General features: G+C 43.5%; 2 protein-coding genes across 2 annotated transcripts in view; both read right to left on the bottom strand.

Annotated features, from left to right (window-relative positions):
- Positions 1 to 1,804: 1,804 nt before the first annotated feature.
- LOC311325649 (putative nuclease HARBI1) lies at positions 1,805 to 4,756 on the bottom strand. The gene is made up of 2 exons (XM_084458375.1): positions 4,517 to 4,756; positions 1,805 to 3,461 (listed from the first exon to the last, which is right to left on the bottom strand). Exons 1-2 carry the CDS (start codon positions 4,715 to 4,717, stop codon positions 2,418 to 2,420), a joined length of 1,245 nt encoding a protein of 414 aa, XP_084314501.1. The 5' UTR covers positions 4,718 to 4,756; the 3' UTR covers positions 1,805 to 2,417.
- Positions 4,757 to 5,156: 400 nt separating this feature from the next.
- Positions 5,157 to 27,953, bottom strand: part of LOC311325472 (uncharacterized protein) — a gene marked incomplete at its 3' end in the record, with an annotated part of 32,735 nt that continues 9,938 nt past the window's right edge. Inside the window, exons 13-32 of the mRNA XM_084458189.1 lie at positions 27,792 to 27,928; positions 27,395 to 27,567; positions 26,732 to 26,810; positions 26,583 to 26,644; positions 22,778 to 22,930; positions 22,429 to 22,536; positions 19,679 to 19,789; positions 19,091 to 19,179; positions 17,727 to 17,904; positions 17,355 to 17,497; positions 16,980 to 17,116; positions 16,599 to 16,807; positions 11,887 to 12,039; positions 11,529 to 11,636; positions 9,073 to 9,168; positions 8,794 to 8,904; positions 8,172 to 8,295; positions 6,306 to 6,484; positions 5,907 to 6,067; positions 5,157 to 5,217 (exon numbers count right to left, since the gene is read on the bottom strand). Coding sequence (XP_084314315.1) covers positions 5,157 to 5,217; positions 5,907 to 6,067; positions 6,306 to 6,484; positions 8,172 to 8,295; positions 8,794 to 8,904; positions 9,073 to 9,168; positions 11,529 to 11,636; positions 11,887 to 12,039; positions 16,599 to 16,807; positions 16,980 to 17,116; positions 17,355 to 17,497; positions 17,727 to 17,904; positions 19,091 to 19,179; positions 19,679 to 19,789; positions 22,429 to 22,536; positions 22,778 to 22,930; positions 26,583 to 26,644; positions 26,732 to 26,810; positions 27,395 to 27,567; positions 27,792 to 27,928 — 2,572 coding nt within the window. The remainder of the gene's footprint in view (positions 5,218 to 5,906; positions 6,068 to 6,305; positions 6,485 to 8,171; positions 8,296 to 8,793; positions 8,905 to 9,072; positions 9,169 to 11,528; positions 11,637 to 11,886; positions 12,040 to 16,598; positions 16,808 to 16,979; positions 17,117 to 17,354; positions 17,498 to 17,726; positions 17,905 to 19,090; positions 19,180 to 19,678; positions 19,790 to 22,428; positions 22,537 to 22,777; positions 22,931 to 26,582; positions 26,645 to 26,731; positions 26,811 to 27,394; positions 27,568 to 27,791; positions 27,929 to 27,953) is intronic.

Here is a 27,953-nt window from a genome sequence, read left to right as displayed (position 1 = left end):
TCACTGCACTCACTTAGCAAAACGTTTGCGGTGATGATGCGCATCATTTAAAGTGCAGCTGGCTCCCAAGCAGGCTCCCACTTTGTGTAATAGTTTTTAAAAATCGTAGCATCTACTAGATCATATCTAAATCTAATCAGCTGTAGGCCAATATCACTAAGGCACACCTTTCCACCAAAATATATACAAAATATTAGGCCTAATTGGTGATATAAATGGGTATTTCTTTATTACTCTGACCATACAGACTTTGTGGCTCAGTTGTAAAACCCTTAGACAAACAAAATGTGTATTTATATCAGCCTGAACTGATCTTTATAGACTGTGCGTCTTACCATACACGCGTAGCCATCCTTGTTGTTGGCACAGCGAATCCACCAGGATCCGATCCACCAAGGGCTCCAGGCTCAGTCCCCCGTGAACAGAACCAGCTTCTCCTGCCATAGAGTCGCTCTCCATTCTCCTAGCTAGCGCCTCACCTTCAGCTAGCAGGCAGGATCCGGACACAGTGAACAAGGTTTAAGTTCACGGCGTGGTCGTCAAAGGGATGTCCGCTAGCTAATTAAAATGAGTTTTTATTTTGATCGGAGAGTCTTTCTCAGATCACCAAGTTTACTCGGCTTACCAGCCCGCACACACCATCTCATTGTTTGGTAGCCTAGCTGGTTCCTTAGCCATTAACTCCCTGGCAACATGCGAAGCTATCTAATAGTCTACAGTCATGTTATTTCACACCGAGGTAACTAAGCTGCTGCATCCAAAACCCTTTAATTCAGCTCAGCCTGGTGTCGACATGCTGCGTCAATGAGCACGTTGGTTGCGAGTTACAGTCCGACTTCCATGTCTTCCTGCCCAGCGAGACCAGGCGCAGATGAGACCAGAGAAAAGGTCGGGATCAAGCACAGAAACACTAGTCCAACGTGTTCGCGCAGTCGTCTATTCGTTATTACATGTGGATGGCCGGTAAACACGCTTTCTAAAGTCCATTCCAGTTTCATTCCGAGGTGTCAGTCTGTTCCGTCCTCTTCCCCCCGGCTCACCCGCCCATGTGTTCGCATCCACTGATCCGGAGCAATTTTTTCCCCCAACTTCTCACATGCCAGCGACCAGCGAGGTTACAGGAATTCAGGAGAGACAGATGATCCCAGAGTGAATGGATTCATAGTGATATTTTAAATAGCCTACATATAAATTGATTCAATTGATTTTAATCTAAATAGTCTTACAACTGAATCAACCATAATCAACGTGTTGCTCCACAAATTATTTGACTGCTTATTTTTGTTCTTAAGTGTTAACAAAATGTAAGTAGGCATAGGCTAAGTAAAGTTAAGTGTAGCCTATAACCACTATCAAACAGCCCATAATAAGCGCATTATAAACTAGTTTACAGAGTTTGTGCAAAGACACGACAGAGAGATTACTTTTATTTTTCACTGTTGGTACGCTGATACGCTGTTGGTATTTCTACCAATGGACAGCCTTGGAAACAGATTATTAAATTGCATAACTACAAACATTCGTGTAGCCTACATTGGCTCCCCCTTGTGTTCATTCGGCATATTCTAATTTTAAAATTCACTAATGCTGGAGATGATGGATCAGAACCACAGTTATGTAAATCATTCCCCTTTAATGAAAAAATGCTGTCCGAAGCAACTCAATTCACAGGTGAAAGTGTGCAATCCAACAATCTTTTGGACTGAACAGTGAAACAATTCTATTAAAATATTCAAAACAATATAATACAGTTGACATTGTGCTAAACATTTCCCCCTGGACTTGTGACCTCGGACCTCTAATTTTCTATGCATTCCTACACTACAATTCTATTACACGTTTCCAACGGGCTCACCTAGATATGTCTTTAAAATTAAAACCTAAACACAGAAAAAACACGCCAACCTCTTTCAAAAATATAAATCAACACTCATCTAGAATGGCTGTTCGGGGACATGGAAAATACAACATTTTACTATTTTGTATGGAAAGACTGTGGCTTGAAGCCACTGGCTTCCAAGATTGTTCAATTTTCTACATGTCTTTAAAGCAGGATCTCTTCAACTTCTAATGTGTTTTCAGATGGCTTGAACTGCTTGAATGCTTTGTTACACAAAAGACATTTGTATGGCCGGTCTTCGGAATGGATTGCATGTCTGTTTCTGTTCTTACTGCGTGTGAAGGCTTTATCACATGTGTGTGTATATATGGCCGTTCCTGTGTGACTGAACACATGATGCAGTCCGCCTGATTGAAACAACGTTGCACCACAAACATTACACATCCATGACCTCTCTGAAGGCTTTGATGAAGCAGCAATCCAGTCTACGTTGGAGGCCCTTTCCACATTGATCACACAGACATGGCCTCCCTGTGTGGCCGTTCTTATGCACATGCAGAAGCAGCTGTCCTGCTCACTAGGGAAACAGCTCCGCCGCCAACCGGTCCCTGACCTCCAGCGCCTCCCGGGCCTCTTCCACCCCGTCTATCGCCTCATGCAGCTCCGCCTCCCCCCGCCTCAGGTCCCGCACCGCGTCCTCCGTGACGTCCACGTGACATCCGTGGCGCACGGCCATGTTGTGAAGGATGCAGCACGCCACAAAAAACGCGCCGACTTTCTGAGGGCTGTACTTCAACGCACCGCCGGACCCGTCCAAACATCGGAAACGCATTCTTAACATCCCGAAGGTTCTCTCGATCGCTGATCTGGCCCAATCAAAAAGATTGTTAAAAGCACGTTGCGAAGGTGTCGTGGGCGTGACGTACGGCGTGATCAGCCACGGTTTCAACGGGTAGCTGTTGTCCCCTAGTAGCCACCCATCCAGCGGAGCGTCACCCTGAAAGGCTGCAGGAATGACGGAGTTGTCCAAGACAAAGGAGTTGTGAGCGGACCCGGGAGAATCGGCAAACACGTGCGTCACCCTGGAGTGAGCGTCGCACACCACCTGGATATTAACGGACGTGACCCCCATCCGATTCAAATAGGCGACGCTGTGATCAGACGGTGCACGCAAATGCACGTGCGTGCACCCGATGGCACCCAAGACCCCGGGGAATCCACACTGCGTGTAAAAATCCTGTTTAGTTGTCTGCTGGCTGTCGGGCGTTGGGAAAGTGATGAACTCTTTTGCGTGTCGGACAAGACTGGCGGAAACCGCATGTACGGCCAAGCTGATGGCCGTCTGCCCGACGCCGGCCGACAGACCCAGGGTGTGCTGGATGGAGCCGGTGGCGAAGAAGGCGAGGGCTACGGTCACCTTCACGGCGACGGGGAGCGCGCAGGGCCCGGGCCGGTTCCCTTCGATGTGCGGCGCCACGAGCCGGCAGACCTCCGCGACCACCTGGCGGGAGACATGCAGCTGCTGCAGGCACTCCTCCTCCGTCAGGCTGATGAAGGACACTCTCGGCCGGTAGAGGCGGTCACGGTACCCCCGGCGCTGGACAGATACGTACTCCGCTCTCTGCAAACGGGAAGAATAAAACCCTTTCACTGAAGAAAAACAATGCATACAAACACATACATAAACGTATACGTGTGTTTAACAGGTGCATTAGGGCTGGGTATCGATTCGAATTTCAAGAATCGATTCGATTCCGATTCACAAGGTTCAGAATCGATTATCACGATTCAATTCGATTTGATTCAATATCGATTCGGTTAGTGTTACTAAAACCTTCTTCTTTTTTTTATGCTGTAACCTTAATTACATGACTGCCAAGTTATGCAACACATCAATACTAGGGCTGGGTATCGATACTGATTTCCAAAAATGAAGGAATGAATGAATCATTGAATGAATTAATGAACTATTCATTCCTTCATTTATTCATTCATTCATTCATTCAACAAAAGATCGATTTTGGGATTCATGAATCGATTCTGAATCAAATGATCAAATTAATCTATTATTTTTTTAACCCAGCCCTAAGGTGCAATGTGCATGTTACTGAATAGTAGAGATGGCTTCAGTCTTTCATGTCCGTGTATTGAATAGCCACATGCTTGGGTTAGTTTTTTTTAATCTTAATTGATTACAGATTGCAAGTTACCCATGGATTGGATTGGGGGGAAATTCACTATATGTCAAAATCTAATGTGATTTCAGATAGCCCTATGTTCATATGTCCACATCAATAGTCACCAAATTAATAGTGTACCAGCATTTGAGTTGAGGCGGTCTCATTGGATGTGAAAGCAAACTCATTTGATATCAAATTCACGTAGCACCAAACCAACGATTGTCATTGTCACGCCCCCTATTGAACCCACTGGCATGCAAATGGTGTTATTGTGCACCATGAAACTGCCAGGCACGGGGGAGGCAGGAAATATTCCGTTTGCAACAGAGGGAAGCAATTCACCAGGTCTGGGTCATAACACCACTTACCACCCGCACTAAAATAGGGCCCTCGATGCCTCCTGAGACAATAGTAATTTACAAACAAAAAGGGCCTCTTTTCTTAAGCGCTTTCCCACATTAAATAAAACCCGCCGTTTCATATAAACAGTATTTACCTTCTTGCGAGATACACGGCATCTTCTGGGAACGTGTTTTGTCTCCATATTTGAATCCAGCTCTGGCAGTGAGGTGTCATGATGTTGTGGTCTGTGGGTTTCAGAGCAGGAAGATGATTGGGTAATCTCTGTGGCGTTTTCCCCGCCATAATCCGTGGTTCCCTCCACCTTCTGACGCTCGTCAGTCATAGTCAAGCTCATGTGTGGACTATCAGAGGTCGTCTCAAGCCAGTCATCAGAGTCCATGTCCAGAACCTTCTTGCAACCCTTTTTTCCTCGCAGGTGTCTCTTCACATCAGTGCGGGACGAAAACCTCCTCAAACAACGGTAACACTTGTAAGCACCGGTGTGAAAATGCATGTGCCTTTTCAGGCCCTCTTTACTATACATGCCCCTCTCACACAGAGGACAGATGAATTTAGAGAATTTAGCGGCTTTTGAGGCCCAGGGGGAGCGGACATTTGCGGTTTCTAGTCTTTGAGGGGAGGAGTTTGAGGACTGAGGACTTTCCTCGTCATGTCCAACGGACGGAGAGGAAACGCTGCCCTTGTCCAAAGATGATGCGCGGTGTCTGTTCTCCCTCTTACCCACAAGGCCACGGTGCTCTCGGTGGAACCTCTCTATGTGTTGGAGCATTTTCTCATGCTTGGTGTGAAAGAACGGGCAATGTGAGCAGACGTGAACTGTACAAGGAGCGCCGCCTGGGGAAGAAATAACACAGTATGGGTGGAGAAAAGGGACATATCTACCACTTGTGTACACAAATAATATCAAATCAAAGCTTTATTTGTATAGCGCATTTCATACCCAGAGGCAACACAATGCGCTTTACAGAGAACAAGGGAGGTGGGTATACGACCCACGCCTACATATTCCAGAGGGAAGCAAAAAAACAGTAATCACCCAGGGGCCAGATAAGTGAGCTGTAAAAATTCTTCCCTGACCCCTCTCAACAAGGCGATCGAGCAAGCTCCTGGAGTATGTTTGTCTACCGGCTAAGAACATTTATAAAGCAATACATTACATTAAATTACATTTCAGAGTAAGAGAGGCTAAAAAAGCATCATAGGAGAGACATGGCAGATACTGGTGTGTGTTTGCTATGGCCCAGGCCTAAAGCCGGAAGTGGGCTGGTGTATGTCTGTGTGTACGTGTGTGTAATACAAATGTTTCATTAATATGATGCTTTGAGAATAAAAAAAAAAAAAATCCACCTCCATCTCGTACAGGATGACATGTTTACCTTTAATGCCCGATCTGGGTGTGATGTCATTATTCCTTTCCGGAGCAGATGGAAATGCTTGTTTGTATCTGAAACAAACGGAGTTGAAAATTCAAATACAGTTAATGTGCCTAAGACAATACCTTCAATCTGTGTTTCTTACTGTACCTTTCCCTCGATATCTTCTTCAGTAGTCTCAGTGACCTGTCTGGTTCAGGGCTCAGGGCTCGGGAGCCCATCTCACTTGGTCTCGCCTGCAGACGACTGCGTTCTGATGCTGGTAATGGTGGCATATTGATGTCCTCTAGTCGATGCAGAATCACTACGGGCTGGAAGGACAACATGACACAACGGAGTGAAGAAGGACGTATTTTTTGGCCGAGCTACTTGTTTGAGAGCTGTGCACGTTGCACCATTTTTAAACATTTTAGAAAGGAGTCTGGATATTCAACTACCAGAAACGGCTGTCGGTGCTCCTTTAAAGAGATCACCGACCCACTGGCCTCCCCTCTCTGACCTCTGGTCTCTCTTGTCCTCCATATTGTAATAAATATCATCCCCACTCACCCTCTGAGTCATCTTCACATCCTGTTGCTGTGCCTCGTGTTGCTCAGTGAAGGTTTCGGGAGCATTTGGGAAATGTTCAGGTGCAAACATTGATTCTGAACCAGTGTTCATCTCCCCTCTCTCTGAGAGGCAGAGAGACAGAGAGCCGAGGATGCAGTCGCCCACAGAAGAGGACTTGGCTGAAGGGAGAAAGACGAGGAGAGAAGGAGGTACATTTAACTTCCTGACCTGAGAGTCGGTAGGCAGCCAATCCGCAATGAAAGCGCACACATCACCATCTGTAAATTTAATAGCTTTACATTTTTGAAGTTAAACGTCTCCACTTTTTTCACATTCTGCATGAAAAAAGTGACATTTGTGACTTATACACTTTCATTGCGTATTTTGAATATGTACAATGGTCAATGGTTCTAGAAGGTCCAAAACTCAAACCATTAGGAAACCATCCCTTACCAAAAAGTTTATTCAAGTGTGCTATAAGTATACTTCTTTTAAACAACAAAAAAGTATACTTTCAGTTTACTTTATGTACTTATCAGAGATATACTAAACAAAAGTATAGTTAAGTATCCTTGGCTTATACTGACAACTACACAGAAAAGTATATTTGGCCTATACTTGTACTTATACTTAAGTACATTTGGCTTTTACTGACAAGAAATCAGAAAAGTATTTTTGGGCCTATACTTATACTTAATCTTTTGATCAAGGTGTATAGGATGTTCATATTTCAGCCATAACAATTTATATAAAAATGCTTATGGCGGTGGGTCAGAGGTCACTGCAGTGACCCCGACCAGCTCCAATCCGAGGGGGTGGAGTGTCGCCACCACGCCACAACTCGGCCCCTGGGTGGGCTAGAGACACGTGGTCTTCTCCAGGGGGTGCTGGGAGTGGTCCGGAGATCACTGACCAGGGCGCAGTATCAGCGCCACACCACTATCCACGTCACGAACCCCAGACACACCCCACAACTCCTCCCCCTGGGTGGGCTAGAGTCTTGGCTGGAGGGTACACACTGGTGGGCCGGAGAGGAATACCCCCCCATACCCCCGACTGGCTCTGACCCGAGGGGGGCGGCACAGAGCATGTTTTGCCATGCTGATAGATTGCGTGGTAAGGAGCTTGATAGGATAAAGTAATACACAGAGCTATTTATACATGTTGCCCTGCTCCCAGTTTGCAGCTGGGGTAGTGTCACAACATATTGGCGGTTTAGAATGTTCTGGATTAACATTGTGCAGATTCCCGCAAGACATCGTTTCACACACTGCAGATGATAAAGAGTGTCTGGAAACACGGGAACAGACAGGGTCCTGTCATTTCATTCAAGGTTTTGTGCATCTTTACATAAGGCCTGTCAGAGGTAAATAGGCTACTTCAACTAAAACACAACACTGTTTGATACATGCACAACATGCAGGGTTTTATGTGCACATTTTTGTTTAAAAATGACTAACACAGTGTACCATCTTTCAAGTATACAGCACTGTGTACTTATGAAGTTAAGGGCATTTTCAGGGATTTGGTGAATTACAGATTTTAACAATCCATTGTTACAACTATACATTTACTGTAAAGTCTACTGGAGTACCAGACCTCCAGTTCTCTAAAATTGGGCCAATTTAGTCCCAAGAAGTATTGGAATAGTACACTTACAAGTATACTAAAAGAACACTTAGTATAATTACGACAAAGTATACTTGGGGAATATATACTTTAAATTTACTTAACAAAATGAACTTTAAGTATACTTTTTTTGGTAAGGGATGGTTCTTTTTCGAGTCATTTTAAAATCTTATGCTGGAAAAACGGTGTAGTGAAACAGTTAATAAACACTGGTACTTTATATAACAAAATTCTCACTATTAGTAACCAGGTGTCCTTGATGTCTTTTGTACTTGAGCAGTGTTTTCAGGGGCTGAGGGCGAGACACACAGTGCATACATTCCTCCAGGTCAGAGGAAGCAGAGCTGAGCAAAGAGCTAGTCTGAATGAAGAAGAGAACAGGTTAAGTGTCGGGGCCAGGTTTAGCTACAACAGGTTAGCTCTGAAACCTACAAGTGTGAATACTTGAATTTCATTTTTTTTTTTTAAAACAAGGCTAATGCGAGTAGTGCTAAATGTAGACATGCAGGGCACTGAACTCTGGTCCACATTGTGTGACGTGAGTGTTTCCTTGTCAAACCCACTAGAGCTGAGCTTAAATATACAGTTTGGCAAATTGTGGTTTGGTGGTCACAAGAGTTTAGACAACATCATTGCAGAACCAACTGAAACTAAATAGACCATCAACAACTTTGCTTTACTCCACAAACTGAAATTTAGTGCAGCATACAGAACAGTACATACAGTATGGCTAGCTATTCACTACTGTAGTACCGAAAAAATAACTTACTTTGTATAAGCTAATTGTCACATTTACAATTTGAATCCCAAGTTCTACATTGGTTGAATCTATTAGCAAAGATGTGAGCAGACTGCCTACCTGCTCAAAGGTCTGTGTTGAAAGCAGCTGCTCCAGCCTGGAGAGGAACTCCCACACCAGGGTCTGCAGTTCCCAATCATATTTGGGGCCAAAAGCCTCAGGAAAAACCCTCTAGGATACAAGGGACACGACATCTAGATGTACGACAATTCACTGAAAAAATGTAGTTGCTCCTGTTATTACTGCACAGCTGTTCCACACTCTTCGGGATGTTGCTAGATAGCCGTTTCTCACACTTCATAAGGTGTGCAAAGATGTTTTTATTTATCATAGACCCACCTGGAAGAAATATGTCTTCTCATCTTGATCCTCTAAAAGGGTTTGGATCAGTTGCAAGAACTTTCTCTCACACGCTTCCACCTCTGGGTCACACATCTACAGCAAAATCAAATTCAAAGCAGTCAGAAGAACATCCATCATCCCCCCCACCCCGCTGCGCTCCACCCCAGCGCAGGGGGAGAGCTCATGTTTTAGTGGTGTGTGTTGCTTTGTTTGTGTGTTGCTTTGTTTGGTCGTCCGTCTGTTAGCAGGGTTACGCAAAAACTACCAGACTGATTTACATAAAACTTGGTGGAAGGGTGAAGCATGGGCCAACTGAGAACTGACCCGAATCATGGAGCGGTATCAAAATTGATACTTTCCACAAAATCGAATCTTTCCCCGATCTCCCGAGTAGGGGGAGGGGCATTCAAACAGCCATAAGGGGTTTGTTTCCACATGTACAGGGGTCTTAGCAGCATAAATAAGTCGACTGGCTCATGTTTAACTCCCACAAAGCCCGAGCAACAAGCAAAAGAATACCACCAATGCTTTTGTGATCATTCATTTGTTTACATGGAGCAAGTAGTGGAATCTCCATCATAAGTAAGTAATAACGTTACAGAATCTAGATTTTCAGCCCAGTGTTGTTCTATGCTGAAATTTTGGGCAGGTTAACTATTAACTTTAAGTTATAGTTGAATAATGTTACATACATGAACATCTGTATGAACCTGGCATCTAAGATATTGATCACCATGTTGTTTGTTGTTGACTCAATGGCAGAGGATGATATTTCATCCAAGGGTATGCATCATCCGTCAAGAAGATCATAAATTGCCTGTAACTAGTGAAAAGACAGGACGTGAGAGAATCAAACGAGCTGCTAAAATCTGTGATGTTACGAAGCGTATCAAAAGTGTGACGGGGATGACGAGGAGGATAATCATCATGGCGTGTTTGTTTAGCATAATACCAACAAATGCTACAAGATTCTGGCAAGCTGACATCTATTGAGGAGAAAAGTGCAAGCGTGGAAGAATCTATGGTGTGTGAGACGGAAGATGATGCTTCTACAAGTGTTGGATTCAGGAAAGCCCTATGTAGGAGTGTTGGATTCAGGAAAGCTCTACGTAGAAGTGTTGGATTCAGGAAAGCTCTACGTAGAAGTGTTGGATTCAGGAAAGCCCTACGTAGAAGTGTTGGATTCAGGAAAGCCCTACGTAGAAGTGTGGTACCGTGTGCACCTCCGAGCTGTGACCAGGACCCCAGATCATTGCCCTGTGGTATATGTGGAAAAGTCCAACACAAAATGTGTCATGACAAATACAGAATCTGCGAGTATGATGCAGTTTCACGACCACCGCCCAAACTGGTGTCTAGTGATGCACATGTAATGTTCATTGTTATGTAGTGTCTCGTAGTAGTGTGCGTGGGTTAGATTCGACAATCTGCTAGTTACAAGCTCAGTTCGTTTCCAAACGCTCTGACCGATGACTCGAAAACAAGGCGACATGGCCCAGGCCCGGGAGAGTGGTATGTACTTGTTTTCTCTTTTCCACAGAATATCTTTATTTGAGATGTTCTGTGTTACATGTACTCTTATTTTGAAACGCTTTTTCTTATGTTAACAAGCATCCAGCTTTCTCCGGTATAGGTGATGAAATTGTCTACGAAGCCCTAGCGCAGTCGATGAATGTAAAGACTTTACTATGAAATTAACGTTTTACAACTACGTAGACAATGTTGTCATATGCATGTTAAATGTAATGCTTATTGTATTATACATTTTCAGTGTGTGGATCTATCATCATACGGCTAGAACATCTACCCGTTACCAATACCCCGCCTTGGATTAAAAAAGACGAGTTAAAACCTTCTTTCTTTATTGTGATGGAAAGTGTTTTACAGATAAAATACATTATTAGTTTTGTGTTATTATTATGGTGTATAAATCCTGATACTGAGATGCCAAACTGAGCTTATCCCTGTGTGTGTGTGTGTGCGTGTGTGTGTGTCCTCGTATACACACACCAAACTAGTGACAGGCTGTCTGGACACGGCAAAGCACACGTTTACACACAAAACAAGCCCTCACAAACACATGTAAGCACACACACCAAACTAGAGACACATTGTCTGGACAGGGTAGAGCGCACACACACACACATGCACACAGGCACACACACATGCAAAACAAACCTACACACACACACCAAACTAGAGACACATTGTTTGGACAGGGAGGCATGCGCGCACACGCACACACACACGCACACACAAAACAAACCTACGCACACACACACCAAACTAGAGACACATTGTCTGGACAGGAAAGTCAAGCGCGCGTGCGCATACACACACACGCTCATAACCCCTGGGGGCACAATTTGCATAATCTATGCAAACCACCCTCTAATATACTACTAAAGCAGAAATGCCCCAAAAATATCTAAACACAATCCCAAAAAACTCACTTCCTCATCCCCAAGAGCGGTCATACAGGTCCTCATTCTGATCAGGTGTGGCTCAATGGTCTCCAGGTCGGCCAGATCATCACTCAGACACAACAGCTCCAGAATGAGCTATTGACAAAAACAGGACAAATCATTTTACACCAAAGTTGAGAACGGCATCACTCCAAACAAGGTTTCGAGCTTCAGAGATCTACCCAATACATTTAATTGATTTGCACCAAATTATATTTGTCTTATTTGTATAGCCCATTTTAGAGGCTCCCAACTTTAGGTTGACTATTCCAAGCTTGAGACTAGTCCCATCCTAAACCCCCAAAACCAGGACACAGTTTCTTCTGCTGCCAACACCGTCTCTTACCCGTGCTCGCAGCCCCATGATCAGTTGAACTCGTTCTCTGTAACTGATCAGATCAGGAACCATCTCCAACACGGTGGAGACGAACTCCTCCAGCAGCCCGTAGTTGAGCACGTCTCTCCTCTCCATGACCCTCCACAGAGCCGCACTGGCCAGCTGCACCGGGGACACCAGGAGACGCAGGGAGGACAGAGGGAGACGCAGGGAGGACAGAGGGAGACGCAGGGAGGACAGAGGGAGACCTGTGGGAGGAATGAACTGATGTTACATGATGCACTGATGTTACATGATGCACTGATGCACATTCCAGGCATATCGCCCGTAGAAAAAGTTATTTCTCTCAGAACAAGTTAGTGTGTTTTATAGCCATTCAACATGTAATGAAAATGTTAGTTTGAGGAACATGTGACTGATTTAAAGCCATGCTACATAGCTAACTTACTGTACAATGAAATGTACATTTCCAACCCTTTGTTGCATATCTCCGCACAATATAGCAAGTCAGCTACATTGTTTGTTCTAAGCTGATTAAGCTGATGAACTGCACTAATAATTCAAAAGCAAATACCAACATAAATGTTAGCAAGCTAGCTAGTAGGTGGGTTTCACAATACAAGACTAGACTAGCTGCTAACGAGCTGGCTGGCTGGGGTCAACAGACATAACTGACATGCTGTGTATTGCAGTGGCTGAATTGGCAAGCTATCTACCAAGCGAGAGTTGGACTAGCTAAATCCTATGAAACACATATCAAGAATTACCTTCTTCCTCCTCAAAACCTTCCATTTTCTGGTTGGTGTGCAGCACTAAGTCACACTCCTCTCAGCCTGGACGTCTGTTCACTCTGCACACAGTCTGCAGAGTATGAAGCGGGGGCGTAGCTGATTGGTCAGCCAATAGCCAATCAGAGATCTGATAGGAGGGGAAACATAATAATACCGTATAACACATCACACAAACATAATACTAGTAGTAGTACTAGTACTAATAATAATTATAACACAACTAACATTTTGTTAATAAAGCTGCAGTTGATCAAAAGCTATACTCCAACAGCTTGCTTCTTGGAATGGTACAGAATCTCTCTGAATCATGTCAAGGCACCATCCTTGGTTCTTGGGCTGTATCTTTATCTGACCCTTATCTGTATACTGTATAGAAATTGTAAACTTCTTGTGTAATTTGTAAATTTGTAACTTGTAAATGTGTCATTTGTAAATTGAGTATTGGAGTTCATCTGTATTGATCATAATATTGGTGACGACAGCAACATTTCACTGTGACTACACCGTATATTACATGTGACAAAGAAATCTTGAATGTTGAAACGGATTCTGTGGCTGGTGGTGTGGTTGGGCCCTGCTGGAACCAAGGACTTTATAATGGGAGCTGGGCAGGAGATCCCAGGGGTTACCAGTGCAGCTCTGGAGAGACTTGGTGCTGTGGTGGCCGCCATTAAGTGTCTCCCAGAACAGTCAAAAGCCCAACATTGTGTTCCACATCCTGACTGTGAACATTTTTTTCTTTTCTGTAAACAGCACAGTAGTGACGATCTTACCACACTAGGTAATATTTTTTTGTCTGGAATGCAAAATGTTAGAATGACAAACCTTTCAGGCTTTGAAGTAGAGGTCATCAGATGTTAGTACTGAATTGGGTCCATGTTAGACTTTGCTTTCCTCAATTAGGGGGGTGCAGTCGTTTTCCGGTAGGTCACCAAGTTTGTCATGAAGTCTCTCATTCACAGTTGTACATGGTACGTGTCTCCTGCACAATGACAAACTTTAACTCACACTTAATCCATCTAATGGAGATTTGTAAAGTAGTCTGTGTCCTCAAAGAGCCAAAGATCATCTCTCGTATCCTGTATGAATTATAACACTGCACAAAGAAAAGGTAACCGCGTGACCATATCCACATTGAGCCCTTTTTTCTCATTTTAGAAATAATGTGTTAATCGTTCTTTTCAACTGTCATCTCTCACCATGGATGATCTTTACAGTAAGACCCTGGCAGACAGCATCACAGCCCCTCCCCTATAGTCTTCTACAAACACTCCTCCTGCATTGACCCCGTGTGGTCGGTCAAGCACCTTGTGTCCAGGCTGATGCGTCTTGTGAAACACCCGTCTTCATATGCACCTTCTTTTGACTACAGTAATATTCACTTTTCCTCCAGGGCTACTGGTGCTGGAAACAGCTGCTCCCTCCAGTTTGTGAACTCTCAAGCCCCTCAGGTGGAAGGAACATTACACGCCCTGGGGAGGGGCTTCCTCATTTACCCACATATGGGACAAGTGGTATATTCCAGACCCCACATATGGGACAAGTGGTATATTCCAGACCCCACATATGGGACAAGTGGTATACTCCAGACCCCACAGGTAAATTCACCCTATCCAGAAACATGAGTAGACATCAGTAGATACTTGGCAATCAACAGTAGTGTTGAATATCCCAGGTTCCCAACAAGTGACTTCTCAATAAAGCACATTGATGCAAACCCATTCCAAAAGTCCCTTTACCAGATTACTGTTAAATCAAGTGTTCCTATTTAAACAGGACCTTTTTCCAAGAACACAATTTCCTTAAACCTACAGCTGCCCATCTCCTCAATCCTTATCTTTGTTACATACCAGATTTTTTGCATTTTACCTAGTCTTACCATACATGTTTTTACATCAGCATTTCTCCACAACACCTTACATTCAGCATCATGCGGTTTACTTATGGATTTAGTCATTACAAACCATGTGGTATCATTACTTGTGCAACAGATCAAATGGGTATTTTTTTATCATGTTAAAACAAGCAGTCCTAGGTCACTTCAACTTGATGTCACTACTGATCAGGATGTTTTTATACGCTTAGGTAAATATCTATTTAAATGTCATCTTTTTGTATGAGATTTTATAAGCTTTGCTTGTCAATGTCTCTATATTAACCTGTCATCTGGTATATTAGTATTTTAATGCAGTATTAGGATCATATTACCCATAACACATTTTATAAAAAAAAGAAAAGGTTGAATTGAGGCAATAGACGGAGCAGGATTATTTATTGTATTGACTGTACACAGTAATCCACATCATAACATTTTACAAATTTACCTTGGGTAAAAAAGGCTTTCAAATATACAGGTAAATGTCTTGAAATGTACTGATGAAATGATGCCGGTAGGTAAAGAAACAGATACTGTAGTTGCTCATAGAAGAATCCATACAGGAGAGAAAACATAGAAGAATCCATACAGGAGAGAAACCATACAGGAGAGAAACCATATCAGTGTGAGGAATGTGACAAAGCTTTTAGTCATAAGACTTACTGAACCACAGAAGAATCCGCAAAGGAGAGAAACCATATCAGTGCCAGAAATGTGACAAAGCTTTTAGTGAGTAGGGGTTTAGTTTGCCATAGAAGTATCCAGAGAGAAACCGTATGAATGCCAGAAACATGGCAAAGTTGTCAAGACAGACCGTAAATTATTGAAATGGCATTACAGCAAAGTAGCGCTTAGGTTTTAGTTATAAGAATTCTTACTAAAACTAACTATTTGATGAGACACGGAAGAAACCACATCCGAGCTGTTGTGTTTGAGAAGATGCATTCAAGTTTGAGATGATGTATTCGAGTTAAGATGTAAAGTCACTGTTCAGAAGTCCTACTCATCACCAGCCTGGTCAGAAGTCCTACTCATCACCAGCCTGGTCAGAAGTCCTACTCATCACCAGCCTGGTCAGAAGTCCCACTCATCACCAGCCTGGTCAGAAGTCCTACTCGTCACCAGCCTGGTCAGAAGTCCTACTCATCACCAGCCTGGTCAGAAGTCCTACTCATCACCAGCCTGGTCAGAAGTCAGGTTGATGCAGACTGAATGGAACCTCCCTTTTGCCGATTCATCTGTAAGAAGGAATAATACTGTATAAAGATTTGTTCAAACACTCACTTTAGTACAAAAGGGATTGAAGTTATTGCATTGTAACTTACCAGTTACTGGCGTCGTCTGTGATGTCTCCATTTCATCCGTCACTTCCTCTTCTACACACTCCTGATCAGCATCTAAAGGCTATAATCAAACATACTGGTCAAATCCAGCACTTGGAATAGAACTTGAAATGCAAGTCCTCACTTGTTTTTATCCTCATCTTACACAGCCTGGCATCACCAGACCAATTCACAAATGTTTATCTGGCAACTCATTTTCAATTTCCAAGTGGCATTATCAACAGGCGCAGACCAAAATGCCTCAGGGTGCAATTGGATAGACCTACAACCAGTCAGAGGAAGAAACGGTTTTCACTATGTTGCCAGTTGGTAAAATAAGCTTTTACCAAGTAGGCCTACGGCAAACATCTTATCAACAAAAACTTAAATGCAGTCAAGGTTTATTTTTTTTATAGCAAAATATTGCATCCAGTTTGTTTAACATTGTCACAATAGCAGATTCAACAGCACATTCCACAATAGCAGCAGCCATCTTTACGAAAATGCCTCTGTAAAGTCATTGTATCAAACTGCCCTACATTAGACAGTTACTTTTACTATACTAGTTACAGTAGATAACGGGTGGGAGGTAAGACTGACCCATGGAGAGAAGCAGATTGTGAGCTCATGATCAGGATGGTGATGCCAGGGAAACGCCAACACCCACCCTTAGGTGCAGATGACACTCAACACTATCTGGTCCATAGAAAAGGTCATCGTTGAGTTACCTACCTCTCCATTTCTCTCCATCTCATTGAGCTCTGTAGGAGCAGATCTTTCCTCAGGGACATGCGTCTCCGTCAGTACGCCTGCTGGGGTCAGTAGACCTGCTGGGGTCAGTACGCCTGCTGGGGTCAGTAGACCTGCTGGGGTCAGTAGACCTGCTGTGGGGCCTTTAGAGGTGAAACCGATGCTGCTCGCCTTGTCAGGAAACTTCACACCTGAGACAGGAGATGAGCGTCAGTCACAGTTCCAACATCTGACTTGATCATTCATCTACTGGTTAGATAGTCTGAGGACCAGCAAGACGCTCTCACATGTCCGATGCCTCTTCAACGGCAACCGTATGTACAACTGTATATATGGAGAGTATCATTGTATGAAGGGACATACTGTTCAGAGTCTCTTGGTTGGCTGTCCTCAGCTTGTCCAGGTCCCAGCCCTTCTGCATCTGAGCTACGGTGGCGTCACACAGGTACGTGGGGAGGCTGGGCTTCTCAGGGGCTTCGCAGTAGTAGCTCAGCTTTGCTCTGAGGAGATTGTAGGGGAATGAGAAAGTTATGGGGCACAGACTACAGTACTCATAACTGACTGTGCAAGAGCAACTACTAGATGAATACAAGCTAATCGTCTCAATCAGCATTAGGATCAGAGTTGGATATGAAGTCTTCACTATGAATTCGAGTCCTACGTTATTGTCCTCATTTCCATGCTGACAGACAGAATAACCTTCATGCTAGGTAGATGGATGGAGTTGATGACCCTCACCCAGTCCAATCACTGAGGAAGGCAGTAGCAGCCTTCTCCGCGTTAGGAACTCCGCCCTTCTGCAGAAATCCTCGTTTCTTGGCAAAACAAGTTAAAAACCCCAAGGAGTTTCTGAAGTCTGGAACATTGTACTGGAGCATAATCTTTAAAGACAAAAGCACATCACATTTCATGTCACACAGCCAGATGAAAACATGAAGACCAGACAAACTAGTTTGAAACTTAATTCAGCACTTTATAATCCAATGTGCACGATGGGCACCATCTAAACAGTTTGGATTTGAAAATAAATCAGAGCAGCACAGACAAACCACCGCTTCTGATCAAGCTCATTCACGAATCCCACTGGGCCATCATCTGAGTCCCTCTCACCTGCTGTTTGTCACATTGTCTGAGGAGGGACTTGACGGCTTCCAGCACGCTCTCCTGCTTCTCCTCCACCTGCAGACTCCTCAGGGCCATGGACGCCGGCGGGTTGGACTGACATGCCACGATCCCCGGGCTGTCAATCATCTGCATGTTTTTGCTGATGTGCACGACTTTCATACATCTGTAAGAAAAATTGTGAGACAAAGACATTTTCCAAAAGGGAAGGCAGTTTCTAATGTGAGGTACATTTAAAGCTCAGTTGTCAGGTTAGCTGCGTGTAGCAGCAGGGGTAGGTTGCATAAAAACAGAAAAGTTACCAAGATCCCAGGCATTCTCAACAGGTCCAAAACAAAAGGAGAATATTCAAGGTTCAGGAAGGGAAAAGTCCAGTAAACACAGAAAACACACGACATGACAATGAACCGACAGAGAAACAAACGATCTGGGCTGGTGCCTAAAGTAAGAGGGGCCTAACGAGGGAAGGAGCTGCAGGTGAGACTTATCAAGACGAGGGACAGGTGTAGACAATCACACAGACACACAAGGGCAGGGAGCGAAGGGTTAACTGAAACGAGACAAGCGCCCAATCTCAAAGCACCTCAACCTCCTCACCCTGTTCACTCCCCCTCTGTTTGCATGTTCAGCAGAGATTCGCCATATTAAGGGCCATCCCAAACCAATTAGTGTGGAATGCGTTTGGATTGCGAGTGGACTGTCAAACCCTAAAATAGCGTGCACAATATAGTTAATTTGCAAAAACATATCTCCATGTGAATTTTTGATAATTTCTCAATGTATTCAATTATAGTGATTTATATTTTTTATTATAATTAAATATTTTTTCCCATAAATCACCTAAATATGCCATGGTGACGGCTGCTTCCATGTTTCGGTCTGTCCCGGTCGAGTGGTGAGCCCGGTCCATTTATATACCCTCCCCCTCAATTTGAGATGCCCTCCAACGCTGCGAGTGAAAGTGGATTTGGAGTGACACTCGGTGGTGGAGTGGGAGAGGGTAGGGGCTGGTTTGGGATTGGGCCAAGGTGAATATCAAATAATACCAGAAAGACAAACAGGCCAGTGGGGAAGTCACTGGGGAACAGGGTGGAGTGAGACATCAGTGTTGGATTGAATAAAGACTCTGTGTTCTTGTCAGATCATCACTTCCTCAAGCTTCCTACACTTTCCCCACCAACATTGTATAATAAAACAATAGGCCGAGATATGATGCCACTACAGCCAGGAACCAATTCTAATCTTAGCAGATACAGACATCATATTGTACAAGCAGAAGTTAATAAACACTGGTACTTTATATAACAAGATGCTCACTATTAGTAACCAGGTGTCCTTGATGTCTTTTGTACTTGAGCAGTGTTTTCAGGGGCTGAGGGCGAGACACACAGTGCATACATTCCTCCAGGTCAGAGGACGCAGAGCTGAGCAAAGAGCTAGTCTGAATGAAGAAGAGAACAGGTTAAGTGTCGGGGCCAGGTTTAGCTACAACAGGTTAGCTCTGAAACCTACAAGTGTGAATACTTGAATTTCATTTATTTTTTTTAAAACAAGGCTAATGTAAGTAGTGCTAAATGTAGACATGCAGGGCACTAAACTCTGGTCCACATTGTGTGACGTGAGTGTTTCCTTGTCAAACCCACTAGAGCTGAGCTTAAATATACAGTTTGGCAAATTGTGGTTTGGTGGTCACAAGAGTTTAGACAACATCATTGCAGAACCAACTGAAAATAAATAGACCATCATCCATCTTTGATTTACTCCACAAACTGGAATTTAGTGCAGCATACAGAACAGTACATCCAGTATGGCTAGCTATTCACTACTGTAGTACTGAAAAAATCACTTACTTTGTATAAGACAATTGTCACATTTACAATTTGGATCCCAAGTTCTACATTGGTTGAATCTATAAGCAAAGATGTGAGCAGACTGCCTACCTGCTCAAAGGTCTGTGTTGAAAGCAGCTGCTCCAGCCTGGAGAGGAACTCCCACACCAGGGTCTGCAGTTCCCAATCATATTTGGGGCCAAAAGCCTCAGGAAAAACCCTCTAGGATACAAGGGACACGACATCTAGATGTACGACAATTCACTGAAAAAATGTAGTTGCTCCTGTTATTATTGCACAGCTGTTCCACACTCTTCGGGATGTTGCTAGATAGCCGTTTCTCAACACTTCATAAGGTGTGCAAAGATGTTTTTATTTATCATAGACCCACCTGGAAGAAATATGTCTTCTCATCTTGATCCTCTAAAAGGGTTTGGATCAGTTGCAAGAACTTTCTCTCACACGCTTCCACCTCTGGGTCACACATCTACAGCAAAATCAAATTCAAAGCAGTCAGAAGAACATCCATCATCCCCCCCACCCCGCTGCGCTCCACCCCAGCGCAGGGGGAGAGCTCATGTTTTAGTGGTGTGTGTTGCTTTGTTTGTGTGTTGCTTTGTTTGTGTGTTGCTTTGTTTGTGTGTTGCTTTGTTTGATCGTCCGTCTGTTAGAAGGGTTACGCAAAAACTACCAGACCGATTTACATAACACCTGGTGGAAGGGTGAAGCATGGGCCAACTTAGAACTGACCCGAATCATGGAGCAAAATTGATACTTTCCGCAAAATCGAAACTTTCCCCGATCTCCCGAGTAGGAGGAGGGGCATTCAAACAGCCATAAGGGGTTTGTTTCCACATGTACAGGGGTCTTAGCAGCATTAATAAGTCGACTGGCTCATGTTTAACTCCCACAAAGCCCGAGCAACAAGCAAAAGAATACCACCAATGCATTTGTGATCATTCATTTGTTTACATGGAGCAAGTAGTGGAATCTCCATCATAAGTAAGTAATAACGTTACAGAATCTAGATTTTCAGCCCAGTGTTGTTCTATGCTGAAATTTTGGGCAGGTTAACTATTAACTTTAAGTTATAGTTGAATAATGTTACATACATGAACATCTGTATGAACCAGGCATCTAAGATATTGATCACCATGTTGTTTGTTGTTGACTCAATGGCAGAGGATGATATTTCATCCAAGGGTATGCATCATCTGTCAAGAAGATCATAAATTGCCTGTAACTAGTGAAAAGACAGGACGTGAGAGAATCAAATGAGCTGCTTAAATCTGTGTTGTTACGAAGCGTATCAAAAGTGTGACGGGGATGAGGAGGATAATCATGATGGCGTGTTTGTTTAGCATAATACCAACAAATGCTACAAGATTCTGGCAAGCTGACATCTAGAGGAGAAAAGTGCAAGCGTGGAAGAATCTATGGTGTGTGAGACAGAAGATGATGCTTCTACAAGTGTTGGATTCAGGAAAGCCCCACGTAGAAGTGTTGGATTCAGGAAAGCCCTACGTAGAAGTGTTGGATTCAGGAAAGCCCTACGTAGAAGTGTTGGATTCAGGAAAGCCCTACGTAGAAGTGTTGGATTCAGGAAAGCTCTACGTAGAAGTGTGGTACCGTGTGCACCTCTGAGCTGTGACCAGGACCCCAGATCATTGCCCTGTGGTATATGTGGAAAAGTCCAACACAAGATGTGTCGTGACAAATACAGAATCTGCGAGTATGATGCAGTTTCAAGACCACCGCCCAAACTGGTGTCTAGTGATGCAAATGTAACGTTCATTGTTATGTAGTGTCTCGTAGTACAGTGTGCGTGGGTTAGATTCGACAATCTGCTAGTTACAAGCTCAGTTCGTTTTCAAACGCTCTGACCGACGACTCGAAAACAAGGCGACATGGCCCAGGCCCGGGAGAGCGATATGTACTTGCTTTCTCTTTTCCACAGAATATCTTTATTTGAGATGTTCTGTGTTACATGTACTCTTATTTTGAAACGTTTTTTCTTATGTTAACAGGCATCCAGCTTTCTCCGGTATAGGTGATGAAATTGTCTACGAAGCCCTAGTGCTCATCGACGAATGTAAAGACTTTACTATGAAATTAACGTTTAACAACTACGTAGACAATGTTGTCATATGCATGTTAAATGTAATGCTTATTGTATTATACATTTTCAGTGTGTGGCTCTATCATCATACAGCTAGAAGATCTACCTGTTACCGATACCCCGCCTGGGATTAAAAAAGACGAGTTAAAACCTTCTTTCTTTATTGTGATGGAAAGTGTTTTACAGATAAAATACATTATTAGTTTTGTGTTATTATTATGCTGTATAAATCCTGATACTGAGATGCCAAACTGAGCTCATCCCTGTGTGTGTGTGTGTGCGTGTGTGTGTCCTCGTATACACACACCAAACTAGTGACAGGCTGTCTGGACACGGCAAAGCACACGTTTACACACAAAACAAGCCCTCACAAACACATGTAAGCACACACACCAAACTAGAGACACATTGTCTGGACAGGGTAGAGCGCACACACACACACATAGGCACACACACATGCAAAACAAACCTACACACACACCAAACTAGAGACACATTGTTTGGACAGGGAGGCATGCGCGCACACGCACACACACACGCACACACAAAACAAACCTACGCACACACACACCAAACTAGAGACACATTGTCTGGACAGGAAAGTCAAGCGCGCGTGCGCATACACACACACGCTCATAACCCCTCGGGGCACAATTTGCATAATCTATGCAAACCACCCTCTAATATACTACTAAAGCAGAAATGCCCCAAAAATATCTAAACACAATCCCCAAAAACTCACTTCCTCATCCCCAAGAGCGGTCATACAGGTCCTCATTCTGATCAGGTGTGGCTCAATGGTCTCCAGGTCGGCCAGATCATCACTCAGACACAACAGCTCCAGAATGAGCTATTGACAAAAACAGGACAAATCATTTTACACCAAAGTTGAGAACGGCATCACTCAGGTTTCGAGCTTCAGAGATCTACCCAATACATTTAATTGATATGCACCAAATTATATTTGTCTTATTTGTATAGCTCATTTTAGAGGCTCCCAACTTTAGGTTGACTATTCCAAGCTTGAGACTAGTCCCATCCTAAACCCCCAAAACCAGGACACAGTTTCTGCTGCCAACACCGTCTCTTACCCGTGCTCGCAGCCCCATGATCAGTTGAACTCGTTCTCTGTAACTGATCAGATCAGGAACCATCTCCAACACGGTGGTGATGAACTCCTCCAGCAGCCCGTAGTTGAGCACGTCTCTCCTCTCCATGACCCTCCACAGAGCCGCACTGGCCAGCTGCACCGGGGACACCAGGAGACGCAGGGAGGACAGAGGGAGACGCAGGGAGGACAGAGGGAGACGCAGGGAGGACAGAGGGAGACCTGTGGAAGTCATGAACTGATGTTACATGATGCACTGATGCACATTCCAGGCATATCGCCCGTAGAAAAAGTTATTAACTTAAGTGTGTTTTATAGCCATTCAAAATGTAATGAAAATGTTAGTTTGAGGAACATGTGACTGATTTAAAGCCATGCTACATAGCTACTGTACAATGAAATGTACATTTCCAACCCTTTGTTGCATATCTCCGCACAATATAGCAAGTCAGCTACATTGTTTGTTCTAAGCTGATTAAGCTGATGAACTGCACTAATAATTCAAAAGCAAATACCAACATAAATGTTAGCAAGCTAGTAGGTGGGTTTCACAATACAAGCTAGACTAGCTGGCTAACGAGCTGGCTGGCTGGGGTCTACAGACAATAACATGCTGTGTATTGCAGTGCAGGCTGAATTGGCAAGATATCTACCAAGCGAGCGTTGGACTAGCTAAATCCTATGAAACACATCAAGAATTACCTTCTTCCTCCTCAAAACCTTCCATTTTCTGGTTGGTGTGCAGCACTATGTCACACTCCTCTCAGCCTGGACGTCTGTTCACTCTGCACACAGTCTGCAGAGTATGAAGCGGGGGCGGAACTGATTGGCCATTGGCTGACCTATCAGAGATCTGATAGGAGGGGAAACAAATAATAATACTGTATAACACATCACACAACAATTATATTAGTAGTAGTAGTAGTACTACTACTAATAATAATTATAACACAACTAACATTTTATTAATAAAGCTGCAGTTGATCAAAAGCTATACTCCAAGCTTGCTTCTTGGAATGGTACAGAATCTCTCTGAATCATGTGTCAAGGCACTATCCTTGGTTCTTGGGCTGTATCTTTATCTGACCGTTATCTGTATACTGTATAGAAATTGTAACCTTTTTATTGTGTAATTTGTAAATTTGTAACTTGTAAATGTGTAATTTGTAAATTGAGTATTGGAGTTCATCTGTATTGATCATAATATTGGTGACGACAGCAACATTTTACTGTGACTACAACGTACATTACATGTGACAAAGAAATCTTGAATGTTGAAACGGATTCTGTGGCTGGTGGTGTGGTTGGGCCCTGCTGGAACCAAGGACTTTATAATGGGAGCTGGGCAGGAGATCCCAGGGGTTACCAGTGCAGCTCTGGAGAGACTTGGTGCTGTGGTGGCCGCCATTAAGTGTCTCCCATAACAGTCAAAAGCCCAACATTGTGTTCCACATCCTGACTGAACGTTTTTCTCTTTTCTGTAAACAGCACAGTAGTGACGATCTTACCAGACTAGGTAATATTTTTTTGTCTGGAATGCAAAATGTTAGAATGACAAACCTTTCAGGCTTTGAAGTAGAGGTCATCAGATGTTAGTACTGAATTGGGTCCAAGTCAGACTTTGCTATCCTCAATTAGGGGGGTGCAGTCGTTTCCCGGTAGGTCACCAAGTTTGTCATGAAGTCTCTCATTCACAATTGTACATGGTACGTGTCTCCTGCACAATGACAAACTTTAACTCACACTTAATCCATCTAATGGAGATTTGTAAAGTAGTCTGTGTCCTCAAAGAGCCAAAGATCATCTCTCGTATCCTGTATGAATTATAACACTGCACAAAGAAAAGGTAACCGCGTGACCATATCCACATTGAGCCCTTTTTTCTCATTTTAGAAATAATGTGTTAATCGTTCTTTTCAACTGTCATCTCTCACCATGGATGATCTTTACAGTAAGACCCTGGCAGACAGCATCACAGCCCCTCCCCTATAGTCTTCTACAAACACTCCTCCTGCATTGACCCCGTGTGGTCGGTCAAGCACCTTGTGTCCAGGCTGATGCGTCTTGTGAAACACCCGTCTTCATATGCACCTTCTTTTGACTACAGTAATATTCACTTTTCCTCCAGGGCTACTGGTGCTGGAAACAGCTGCTCCCTCCAGTTTGTGAACTCTCAAGCCCCTCAGTTGGAAGGAACATTACACGCCCTGGGGCGGGGTTTCCTCATTTACCCACATATGGGACAAGTGGTATATTCCAGACCCCACATATGGGACAAGTGGTATATTCCAGACCCCACATATGGGACAAGTGGTATACTCCAGACCCCACAGGTAAATTCACCCTATCCAGAAACATGAGTAGACATCAGTAGATACTTGGCAATCAACAGTAGCGTTGAATATCCCAGGTTCCCAACAAGTGACTTCTCAATAAAGCACATTGATGCAAACCCATTCCAAAAGTCCCTTTACCAGATTACTGTTAAATCAAGTGTTCCTATTTAAACAGGACCTTTTTCCAAGAACACAATTTCCTTAAACCTACAGCTGCCCATCTCCTCAATCCTTATCTTTGTTACATACCAGATTTTTTGCATTTTACCTAGTCTTACCATACATGTTTTTACATCAGCATTTCTCCACAACACCTTACATTCAGCATCATGCGGTTTACTTATGGATTTAGTCATTACAAACCATGTGGTATCATTACTTGTGCAACAGATCAAATGGGTATTTTTTTATCATGTTAAACAAGCAGTCCTAGGTCACTTCAACTTGATGTCACTACTGATCAGGATGTTTTTATACGCTTAGGTAAATATCTATTTAAATGTCATCTTTTTGTATGAGATTTTATAAGCTTTGCTTGTCAATGTCTCTATATTAACCTGTCATCTGGTATATTAGTATTTTAATGCAGTATTAGGATCATATTACCCATAACACATTTTATAAAAAAAAGAAAAGGTTGAATTGAGGCAATAGACGGAGCAGGATTATTTATTGTATTGACTGTACACAGTAATCCACATCATAACATTTTACAAATTTACCTTGGGTAAAAAAGGCTTTCAAATATACAGGTAAACGTAAATGTCTTGAAATGTACTGATGAAATGATGCCGGTAGGTAAAGAAACAGATACTGTAGTTGCTCATAGAAGAATCTATACAGGAGAGAAACCATAGAAGAATCCATACAGGAGAGAAACCATACAGGAGAGAAACCATATCAGTGTGAGGAATGTGACAAAGCTTTTAGTCAAGACTTACTGAACCACAGAAGAATCCGCAAAGGAGAGAAACCATACAAATGCCAGAAATGTGACAAAGCTTTTAGTGAGTAGGGGTTTAGTTTGCCAGAAGTATCCAGAGAGAAACCGTATGAATGCCAGAAACATGGCAAAGTTGTCAAGACAGACCGTAAATTATTGAAATGGCATTACAGCAAAGTAGCGCTTAGGTTTTAGTTATAAGAATTCTTACTAAAACTAACTATTTGATGAGACACGGAAGAAACCACATCCGAGCTGTTGTGTTTGAGAAGATGCATTCGAGTTTGAGATGATGTATTCGAGTTAAGATGTAAAGTCACTGTTCATAAGTCCTACTCATCACCAGCCTGGTCAGAAGTCCTACTCGTCACCAGCCTGGTCAGAAGTCCTACTCATCACCAGCCTGGTCAGAAGTCCTATTCATCACCAGCCTGGTCAGAAGTCCTACTCATCACCAGCCTGGTCAGAAGTCCTATTCATCACCAGCCTGGTCAGAAGTCCTATTCATCACCAGCCTGGTCAGTAGTGAGGTTGATGCAGACTGAATGGAACCTCCCTTTTGCCGATTCATCTGCAAGAAGGAATAATACTGTATAAAGATTTGTTCAAACACTCCCTTTAGTACAAAAGGGATTGAAGTTATTGCATTGTAACTTACCAGTTACTGGTGTCGTCTGTGTTGTCTCCATTTCATCCGTCACTTCCTCTTCTACACACTCCTGATCAGCATCTAAAGGCTATAATCAAACATACTGGTCAAATCTAGCACTTGGAATAGAACGTGAAATGCAAGTCCTCACTTCAAGACTTGTTTTTATCCTCATCTTACATAGCCTGGCATCACCAGCCCAATTCACAAATGTTTATCTGGCAACTCATTTTCAATTTCCAAGTGGCATTATCAACAGGCGCAGACCAAAATGCCTTAGGGTGCAATTGGATAGACCTACAACCAGTCAGAGGAAGACACAGAAGGTTTTCACTATGTTGACAGTTGGTAAAATAAGCTTTTACAAAGTAGGCCTACGGCAAACATCTTATCAACAAAAACTAAGTGCAGTCAAGTTTTTATTTTTATTTTTTTAAAGCAAAATATTCCATCCAGTTCGTTTAACATTGTCACGATAGCAGATTCAACAGCACATTCCACAATAGCAGCAGCCATCTTAACGAAAATGCCTCTGTAAAGTCATTGTATCAAACTGCCCTACATTAGACAGTTACTTTTACTATACTAGTTACAGTAGATAACGGGTGGGAGGTAAGACTGACCCATGGAGAGAAGCAGATTGATAGAAAAGGTCATCGTTGAGTTACCTACCTCTCCATTTCCCTCCATCTCATTGAGCTCTGCAGGAGCAGATCTTTCCTCAGGTACATGCGTCTCCGTCAGTACGCCTGCTGGGGTCAGTACGCCTGCTGGGGTCACTACGCCTGCTGTGGGGGCTTTACAGGTGAAACCGATGCTGCTCGCCTTGTCAGGGAACTTCACACCTGGGACAGGAGATGAGACGTCAGTCACAGTTCCAACATCTGACTTGATCATTCATCTACTGGTTAGATAGTCTGAGGACCAGCAAGACGCTCTCACATGTCCGATATGCCTCTTCAACGGCAACCGTATGTACAACTGTATATATGGAGAGTATCATTGCATCAAGGGAAACCGTATGTATACTGTAACTGTACATGGTGTATCATTGTATGAATGGACATACTGTTCAGAGTCTCTTGGTTGGCTGTCCTCAGCTTGTCCAGGTCCCAGCCCTTCTGCATCTGAGCTACGGTGGCGTCACACAGGTACGTGGGGATGCTGGGCTTCTCAGGGGCTTCGCAGTAGTAGCTCAGCTTTGCTCTGAGGAGATTGCAGGGGAATGAGA

The sequence above is a fragment of the Borostomias antarcticus genome (genome assembly GCF_949987555.1).
Source record: "Borostomias antarcticus genome assembly, chromosome: 24".
Classification (NCBI taxonomy): domain Eukaryota; kingdom Metazoa; phylum Chordata; class Actinopteri; order Stomiiformes; family Stomiidae; genus Borostomias; species Borostomias antarcticus.
This window is presented reverse-complemented; position numbering and strand designations above follow the sequence as displayed.

What these genes read in the sequence shown, in the direction of transcription:
- LOC311325649 (XM_084458375.1), bottom strand. Translation starts at nt 4,717, where the DNA reads ATGAGCTTGACTATGACTGACGAGCGTCAGAAGGTGGAGGGAACCACG. An exon ending in GCCGTGTATCTCGCAAGAAG is followed by an intron (nt 3,462 to 4,516) that starts GTAAATACTGTT and finishes TCCCGTTTGCAG; the next exon opens with AGAGCGGAGTACGTATCTGT.